The sequence below is a fragment of the Aplysia californica genome, unplaced genomic scaffold (assembly GCF_000002075.1).
Source record: "Aplysia californica isolate F4 #8 unplaced genomic scaffold, AplCal3.0 scaffold00125, whole genome shotgun sequence".
In the NCBI taxonomy this organism is placed as follows: Eukaryota; Metazoa; Mollusca; class Gastropoda; order Aplysiida; family Aplysiidae; genus Aplysia; species Aplysia californica.
This window is the reverse complement of record NW_004797395.1, coordinates 1,294,548-1,304,781: the sequence shown is the minus strand read 5'-3', so window position 1 is coordinate 1,304,781 and position 10,234 is coordinate 1,294,548. Positions and strand designations below refer to the sequence as shown.

The following is a 10,234-nucleotide window of genomic DNA, read 5'->3' as shown; positions in this document are numbered from 1 at the left end:
CTGTTGAAAGTAAACCCGTAACATCCTGTTGCTCATTTTCGGACACGATGTTCCTCTTATGTTGAGGCAACTAAATCCATCTCGCTGTTAGTCGTTTCTGGTTCCTCACGCGATGCTTTCTGCACAATATTGTATAGACGTAACGTAGCGATTACATGAACCTACCTGTGTCTCTCGACGAACTATGTATGTACGCAGGTAGATGGCGGGTGCTCTTGTGTGGTTTGCTCCCTCTTTCCCATCAAACATCTATCGTCCTTATCTCTCCTCCTTCTTTTTTATGTTTGTAACTCTCTTGCAACACCTCTAATCCCAGGCACTTGTATGACCTTATTGTGTTGCAAAAACCGCAATACTCTTACTGAAACTAAAATACGTGTGTCCATCTTCTCTTGCTGGTCTTCGTAAAGATTATTTTATTATATTCTTTTAATTACATAACGGTCGTGGGAATTACACCCTCTTTATTAGAGTGTACCTTCACAAATGAATATTTTTTTAGTTTGAATAACGCAAGACTATCATTTTAAAAAAGGCCCTAACATGTTATAATATTACTTGGAAAGTTTTTACTCCTCCATTTAGTTCCTTTACAATTTCACATTGGATTGTGTTTTTGAAATACTTATCTAATTTGGTCACAGCAAGTCTAATTGTTCGTGCTCATTCTTCTATCTTACATGTGCTTACATATCTACTTGCATTCTTAGTCTACATGTACTGATAAAGTCAGCCCTGCGACATCGTATATGTTCTGTACCCACACCATTTATTTTAGATAGTTTTACATGTCTACCAATCACTGTCCTACATGTACTCGTCTCACACAATATACCAATCACTGTCCTACATGTACTCACACAATACACCTATCACTGTCCTACTTGTACTCACACAATATACCAGTAACTGTCCTACATATACTCACACAATATACCAATCACTTTCTTACATGTGGTCACATTGTATACCCACCACTGTCCTGCATGTGGTCACAATATCTACCAATCAGTGTCCTACATGTACTCACACAATACACCAGTCACTGTCCTACATGTACTCACAAACTATACCAATCACTGTCATTCATGTACTCACACAATACACCAATCAGTGTCCTACATGTACTCACACAATATACCAATCACTGACCCGCCTGTACTCACACACTATACCAGTCACTGTCCCACATGTACTCACAGAATACACCAGGTTCTGTCCCACATGTACTCACACAATACACCAATCAGTGTCCTACATGTACTCACACAATATACCAATCACTGACCCGCCTGTACTCACACACTATACCAGTCACTGTCCCACATGTACTCACAGAATACACCAGTCACCGTCCCACATGTACTCACACAATACACCAATCACTGTCCTACATGTACTCACATACCAATCACTGTCCTACATGTACTCACATACCAATCACTGTCCTTCATGTACTCACATACCAATCACTGTCCAACATGTACTCACATACCAATCACTGTCCAACATGTACTCCCACACCAGTCACTGTCGTACATGTACTCACACAGTATACCAATCACTGTCCTGCATGCGATCACATTGTATACCAACAACTGTTCCTACATGTACTTGTACTTACGTTATCTACCCCACCCAATCCAGCATGTATTTTCGGAAAGTTTCATAAAGCTGTATTGTCTCTTTTCTTTACAGCTTCACAGACAACTACCAAAGGACACAGCTGTGCAGAAAAACAAACGAAAAAAATAAATAATTAAGAGTCATCTATTGTTCGAAATCAGAATTCCTGTGACGTCAGTGATTTTAGTTGAACGTCAGTTTTTGTGCGAAGTTATATCTTGCAAATTTAATATTTTGAGCTTCGTCAACTCTTGTGTGGAATCGACTCTCGCCCGCGAAACTTCAACTCTTGATTTCAAGTCGTCGCCTGTTATACTGTCAGAAGTGCGGACGTCAGATCTGAAGGGTTTTGCAACGCCTGCTCGTGTGTGACGTTAGTTCTGGAATAAAATCGACGCTCGTCTCTGAAGTCGTTTGCAAAGTCAACCATGATGTTTTCAGAATGTATCAAGAAGAAGAGATGGGTAATTCAGAAGTCTTCACATATCTTGCCTAAAGAAAATTTGTTGTTGTTGTTGCTGCTGCTGCTGCTGCTGCTGCTGCTGTTCCTGTTGTTGTTGTTGTTGTTGTTGTTGTTGTTGTTGTTGTTGTTGTTGTTGTTGTTGTAGTTGTTGTTGTAAATAATTTTGTTGTAACTTTTGTTGTTACTTTTATTGTACGCCATAATCAACGACGTTATGGTGGTCGTACTGGAGTCTGTGATGTGACTACTGCCCCTTCTTGTTCAATGATGGCCATTATTATAATAATGATAGCGATAACGATAACGATAACGATCATGATAATGATATTGACAATGGTAGTTGTAATGATAAGATAATAGTAATAACAATAATACTGATAATAACGATAATAACAATAATATAATAATAATAATAATAATAATAATAATAATAATAATAATAATAATAATAATAATAATAATAATAATAATAATAATAATAATAATTGCGCATATCCACTCTCAACAGTATGATCCATGCGCTTTACACCTGTTACTATCCCAGCAGACAAAAGAAAAATGAGAAACATTATTTTCCTACCCTGAAAGCATACAGTGCAAGCTGCGGAATGCACGCCCTCAAACACCATCACACTGTTAAGATTCTCCGCTCTCAATTGTCAGGTACCCATTCTCCCTTGGGTGAAGTGAGGAAAATTCAGTTAGTTAAGGATTGTTTTCCTTTCTTTCCCGATGGACGTTAATGGTCATTCTGTTCCTGTCTCCCCAGGTGGTCCTCGCTGTGCTGTTTGGGATGTCCTTTATTGCCGTCTCTTCCTACCTGGCTTACCGAGAGCTCTAGTGAGTCATACAGACACAACGTGTATATTTCATTTCGCGTGCGCACCTCCTCAGATGTTTACACCTCGCCACACCTATGTATTTCACCCCGTTAGAACTCGTCAGTACATTGTTAAAACGTGGAAAATAAATTTAATGTATTAATGAAAATTGATTTTTTAAAAAGAAAATGTACCAAAGACATGGAGTGTACAGGTGTATTTATTGAAATACACATCGTTTGTACCCTTATATACACTTGAATACTTCACTTCTTCTGTAGACTCATAATCAGTTCTCGTCACCACCTTAAGATACACTTCAACCAGTTAGTATTCGTCAATACGTTTTATTTTAAAAGACTTAATTCTAGCGGTGTTGGCGAAAACTGATTAATAAAGTGTACAAAAGACGTGAAGTATATACCTGTATAGGCGGACTGAGGCGTGCTCTTCAATACACCTGTATGCGTCACGTTTTTGCAGACTTTCAGAATCAGTTCTCGTTACCACCTTAAACTTTGTACTTTTGATAATTGTGCATACTTCACATGCTATATATTCTTCACCTCTTCTCTTTACGTAATTTGTAGATTTCATATCTCTCCGGTGACTTTCCAATGTCTATAAACTTCCTTTTTTATATATTCCTTGTCTGCAAACTTGTACACTTCACATTTCCACCTTTCACATCTATACACTTTTTCACTTCCACCTACATCAGAACATTTCACGTCCGAACACTTCACCACATTTGTACGCTTTTCATTTGTACACTTCACATCTGTACACTTCACATCATCCATAACTTCACATATGTACACTTCATAATTATCATCCATGCATTTCACATATGTACACTTCACATCATCCAAAAACTTCACATATGTACACTTCCCATCTTCCGTACACTTCACATCTGTACACTTCTCATTTGAACACTTCTCCATATCTGTACACCTCACATCCAAACACTTCTCCATATCTGTGCACTTCACACCACCAGTATACTGCACTGCATTTTTTTTTCAGTCAGGTATATAATCATTTCAGCCTGGTAGGCTACTTACAACTATAGTTTTGTTCTTCACACAGCAAAGAGAAGGAGAAAAATCTCATTGTAGCCGTGTACGGGGCATTTTTCCGCACTCCCGAAGAAATTAAAAAACTGGAGGAGTTTCATAGCAAGGAGGACAAGGTGCCCGAGTCACAGGAGGAGGCAGTGAAAAGTTGTAGCTTTACTTGTAAAGGTGAGTACCGAATGGAAGCGATGCTAGAAAGAACTTATTGGATACATGTGATTCTAGAGATTATTGGGAGGATGTGTTACTAGATTTTGGTGAGTGCAGGTGATACAAAAGTTTATTGGGCGGAGGTGATATTAAAGAGTACTGGATGGAGGCCATACTAGAGATTATTGAGTGGAGGTGATGCTGGATAGTATTAGGTCCAAGTGATCCTTGAGAGTACAATATAGAGGTGATACAAAAGAGTACTCGATGGAAGTGTTACTTTAGAGTCCAGTATGGAGGTGGTACTAGAGATTATCGGACGGAGACCATGCTAGAGAGTTTTAAATGGAAGTGATACTCGAAAGTGTGGATGAAGGCGATACTGAGGAGGTAATACTAGAGAACATTGGATGGAGGGGACAATAGAGAGCGTTGGTGGTTGGCGGGTGCTCTGGTGGGGTTTGCTTCTTCTATCCTATCAAACATCTATCGTCCTTTTCTCTTCTCCTTCTTTTTTATGATTCTTACTCTCTTGTAACACCTCTAATCATCTGGCGCTCGCATGACCTTATGCAGTTCCGAGCGCCGTAAAACCGCTACTAAAACAAAACAAGAGAGCTTTTTGATGTAGGTGATACCAGAGAGTCCAGGGCAGAAATGATACTAGTTTGATTCTTCTTCCAACAACAAGTGTGGTTGGTAGCTACAGGGATTGTGTTTTTGTGTATGTGTTCTTACAGGTCTGTGTATATATATACGCTTTTAAAGAATTGCTGCACGTTGGTTGAGCCAGTATGCGTGATAACGTTGATTTAAATCTTACTTTATTGTGAAGCACCTGGAGCCACCAGGGAGTGGGTGCAATAGAAGTGATTATTATTAATATTATTATTATTATTATTATTATTATTAATATTATTATTATTATTATTATTATTATTATTATTATTATTATTATTATTATTATTATTATTATCATCACCATTATTATTGTTGTTGTTGTTGTTTTTGTTGTTATATTATTATTATTATTATTATTATTATTATTATTATCATCATCATCATTGATGATGATGATGATGATGATTTTTTTTTCGTTTCCTTAATGGGCCTGACGGACTTCACGAAGAAATCTTCGAGCGAGAGCGAGACTCTTTTTCGGCTCCATTGTCAATATGCTTAGCGGCACCTCCACTCGTCCAAATAACTCCATTCGAATTGCCATTGTTCCTGGACATTCAAACATATGTTTGATATCCTCCTTTTCATGACCTCATCTTCGGTGATGATGATGATGATGATGATGATGATTACTATTTTCTGTCCCCCCCTCCCGCCTCCCACAATCGCTCCTTGACCATCATCTCCTTCCCTCGCGTCTTCGGTCACACCTCACTCTGACAGCGACAACGATTCCTTCACCCACACCATCGCTAGCTACACCAGCCGCCTATGTACAACGACAACATGCAGACTATGGCAACCAAAACAGCAGTGACCTCATCACGGATGAATATGACAACTTTACGTTGTCCGAAGTAGGGCTGGTGGCTGGTGTGAGGGAGAAAGTGCAGGAGATTCCCCATGGCTGCTGTTTGTCGTGAGTACTGAGCGACTGGGCTCGTCGCTGACGTTGTTGTTGTTGTTGTGGTGGTGGTGTTGTTGTTGCTGTTGTTGTTATTGTTGTTGTTGTTGTGTGAAAGCCTATCCTTCCGCATTATTTCGAACCCCGAAGAGCGTGCTCTTCGCCAGGGCCACCGCCTCTCTTGGGTAGTGAGCGAGGAAGTCCAACCTCCCTGAATCTTCCCCAAAAAGATACAACCGCCGGATCTCCGTAGCGGAGCGTCTATGCAGCCAGTGCTCTCTATCTTAAGGCTACTCGCTGCACAATCGACAGATTGGGTCCGATGTATTGTCGATTTTATTGTTTGTAGGCCCGCAGCCCAGAGAAGTGACAAATCCTGTCGTTTGTGCCATGTACAGCGTGACGTGTATCCTGTACCACACACAAAGGGAAATGTACCCTATAGGTCTCCCATGTACAAAGTGAAATGTATTTTATGCTATTTACAAAACGACATATACTATGTATCATGTACAACGTGACATTTACCCTGAACCACGTACAAAGTGACATTTACCTTATACCACGAATAAAGTAACATGTACCATGTACTACATGTATACAAAGCTGAACGGTGTACTAAGTGTGACCTTGCATCATGTAAAAAATGACAAGTACCCTAAGCCTTGTACAAAATGCCGTATGCCCTGTACCATGTACAAAGTAGTGTGTACACAGTAGACTTTCCATGTACATGGGGACACGTGATTTGTTCTTTGTACAAAATTACATGTACCCCGATCCTTGTACAAAGTGACATTAACCCCGTGTTATCTCCCCCAGACGTCGTGTGTACAGAAGTCCAGACACTCTGGAGGACCAAGATGGGCAGGAACGTCGTTTGGTACACCTGTCACACGCCCGTCAGTATTTTGCTCAGGATGAATGCAGGTAGGTGGAGTCAGAGAATAAGATTTTGAAGTTAATCTCTTCACTGCTGAGTCGTCGTGGTATGAACTCACTTGTGGTATCGAAACTGTTTGGTTGGTATTGTTTTCCTTTTGGTTAGTAGAGAATGTTTTCTAACGCGGAACTAATACGATAGGTAGCATTTTGCATAGCGCAAATCCCAACTCAACAGCAATCTCTATGCGCTTTACTATCTATATTACATATATTATACCAACAGACCTGATAGCATTCTAAAACAAACTCAGCTTCCTAGGAAGCACACAGTGCAAGATGCCATGTTATAAGCGTCAAACACTAAAATACTGATAAGAACTTTCTCTGTCTACGGCCGGTACCGATTCCCACCTGGATGGAGGGAGGACGATTCGTGTAAAGTGCCTTTCCCATGGACACAACATTGGGCCTGATCGAGACTCGATCATCCAAACCCGCAACAGCACGATTGCGAGTCCGTTAGACTAACCACTAAACCAACAACTCCACAGCTTGTGCATATATGTTTACTCTTAAGACCCCCCCCCCCCCCCCCCCGGGGCAGTGCCACTGACTGTAGTGTCTTTAGGCCATTCCCAAAGGGGGGACATTTCTCGTTCAGGCACAGTAGAATTGTAAACGGGCTGATTCATGTCGCGCTCATAACTGTGCCTGATCTATAAAAGGGAACTGCTGCCTTTTCTTTCCTAATCCTTACTAGTCATTTTCCTCTACTTCTTTTGTAAGTTTGTCACACTCTTGTGACCTACTATTTTCGGGGTGCCTTGATAGTTGAAGCAGACCTTGTGCTGTTGCAGCTAAAGAGGTGAGCAGAGTAAGTCTTATTCCATGTAAAGACTTCTCTGTTGACTCCCACCCCTTGGCGCTCATATGACCTTATGCAGTTGCGAGCGCCGTAAAACCCTCTACTATAACAATAATAAAACTCTTAAGAAAAGGATATACTGTATAGATCTAGTATATTATGGCTTTGTTTTAGCTCTATGTAGCGAGCATTCCAGCTTGTCTAAATCAACATAGAGACAAACATCCCAGCGATGAACGGGATTGCAGTACAGCTGAAAGCAGTCTCAATAATGTATAGAGTATACAACATAGTAGAAGTCGATTTATAATATTTGATTTTTTTTCACAAAAGTAATTTCTGGTAACTTCAGAGAATATTGTGTCTGTATTATATTTGTGTGGGAATAAAATGCTCGTGACTAGCTATTAATTCAAAGCACACCAGTGAGCGCAAGGAAAGGGTTAATGTTCTGCATTCTGTTGCACCGTCTTGTGTTCATCCAAGTGTTGTTATTCTTTCGTTGTTATGTCATTCACTTTTATCTCGAGACTTGTAATGACTTCCCTTTTCCTTCAGCTGCGACCCTCTGCCTTTTGTTCCGTGATTCGAATGTTTGTCTGAGTTTTGGTCGTGTCCTTTTCCGTTGCTTCTCTAGCATGTAGTGCTGTTCCGCTATCTATCTATCTATCCATCCATCCATCCATCCATCCATCCATCTATCTATCTATCTATCTATCTATCTATCCATCCATCCATCCATCCATCCATCCATCCATCCATCCATCCACCCATCCATCCATCCATCCATCCATCCATCCATCCATCCATCTATCTATCTATCTATCTATCTATCTATCTATCTATCTATCTATCTATCTATCTATTGTATTATGGTAAGCTGGTCAGCGACTGGTCTTATTCACTCCCTCATTCCAGTCGACGTTCCAACTCACTCTCTCCATTCTTCATAAACTCTCCCCTAACGCTCCTTCATTTTTTATCTCTTGCTCTCTTTCACCTACCCAACAGACAGGCGAGGGGCTGCAGTGGCTGTGAATGCCGACAGACGTGGACTTATCATGTGGCCCTGGTCTGGAAAGAAGGTGACCACTCGGGCAACACTGAGGACTCCTGGGACAACTATGAGCTGCAGATGGTTAAAGCTCGTGGCTGCTGCAAATGTTTTAATAGTCGTAGCTCATAAAGACAGCTTTCACGTTCGGTGAACATTTTCATACTGATAGAATATGGAAATAGTTTTGGACTGTAGTGAGTACAGGTATTTTGATGCTGGTGTCAGAAAAAGTTCCAAGCTATGGTAAATATTTTGATACTGTTAGCACAGAGATAAACTTTCCAGCTACAGCAATTAATGCTTCACTGATCGTGCGTAGCACATGACATGGAGAACGCTTCAAGCTACAGAAAATGATTTGAAGATGGTAGCATAAAGAGAGCTTCTAGTTACAGTAACTGTTTTTATAATGGTAGCTCACAGAGAAAGCTTCCAGCTACAGTAGCTTTAATGACGGTAGCACGTTGAGAAAGCTTTCAGCTACAGTGCAATGCTTTAATCAGAGTACATATAGTGCACACATATGTTTGACAGCTACAGAAATACTTGATAAACAGTAGCACATAGAGATCATTTTTTTTTAAATTCAGCCCTACACAAAGATGACTGCTAGCTGCAGTAAAATATGCATAATGACCGTAGGGCGCAGAGAAGTCTTTCAGCTCTATATAGCAATATCTCCCAGCCTCTTTAATTAAATGCTTTTAGTTTAAAGAGGCAGCTCCCAACTTAAGCAAATGCCTTAACTAAAGACTAGAACACAGACGTAGTTCCCCAGTACTGTGAATGGTGTAATACCAAGAAACCAACCACCCCCTGCTAGTGTAAATTCTGTAAATACGGAAGTACACAGAGCTAGCTATTTATGGTTACTGTAAATTAATGGTTTACTGACGACAGCAGATCAGAGATAGCTCACAGCCAATTTTTATGCTTCAATGAGGGCAGAACACATTGTTAGCGTCTTATGTAAAGTGAAATGAGTAAAGTCATGGATTTGCCTAGCAACTAAAAACATAACTATTCCTCTGGGATGTTCACTTGGAATTTTTTTAAACCAACAAAGTAGAGATTTTCTGAAACTTAAAAAAAAATTTTTTAGTTCAAGTCCTTGACAGTAAGTAAACCCATAGCACAAATATTTTTATTATCATCAATGAAAATTCTCATACTGATTATACAGCAGTCTCCCTCTTACATCTCCCTCTCCGTGTTCGAAAATTATGGAAGTCATAAAAAGATTCCGAAGATTATAAGCTGCGAACTAAATCATTTTTAACATGCACCAAATCACGTGTGCACTGAAAATGTAAAACCAGCCAGCCAGCTATATAATAAATGACTTCTCCACCCTTCACGTCCTGGGTACAGACCATCTAGACTCTAAAGATATAGCGGGCAACAATTCATTTCTGAAGTAAAAAAATCATTAGCGACATATTGTCATTTAAAAAGGCAATCTTTAATTTTTGACTAGATCTAGTATTATTTGTATTTTTACACTTTATCAGCTCAATTAGACCGACAGCATATTACTCCATGACGAGAAGGACATTAGATCTATTTAATCTTGTTTATATTTTATTATGTTACGATTGATGTGGGGTACATGTATATCAATATCAACGTTTTTACAAATACAGTGTGTCAGTGAGTTGACCTATTGCAGAAAGATGAAAAGGATAGAGGGTTCTTTTTTTTTG

The 10,234-nt window shown here is 39.8% G+C and overlaps 1 protein-coding gene across 1 annotated transcript in view; it reads left to right on the top strand.

Moving 5' to 3' along the window:
• The window catches only part of LOC101856093, a 10,961-nt gene extending 750 nt beyond the window's left edge, over positions 1-10,211 (top strand). Inside the window, exons 2-7 of the mRNA XM_005096291.3 lie at positions 1,699-2,090; positions 2,859-2,929; positions 4,003-4,157; positions 5,544-5,739; positions 6,547-6,654; positions 8,486-10,211. Of these exons, the coding sequence (XP_005096348.1) occupies positions 2,055-2,090; positions 2,859-2,929; positions 4,003-4,157; positions 5,544-5,739; positions 6,547-6,654; positions 8,486-8,660 (741 nt within the window). The 5' untranslated portion in view covers positions 1,699-2,054 and the 3' untranslated portion in view covers positions 8,661-10,211. The remainder of the gene's footprint in view (positions 1-1,698; positions 2,091-2,858; positions 2,930-4,002; positions 4,158-5,543; positions 5,740-6,546; positions 6,655-8,485) is intronic.
• The last annotated feature ends 23 nt before the right edge of the window (positions 10,212-10,234 follow it).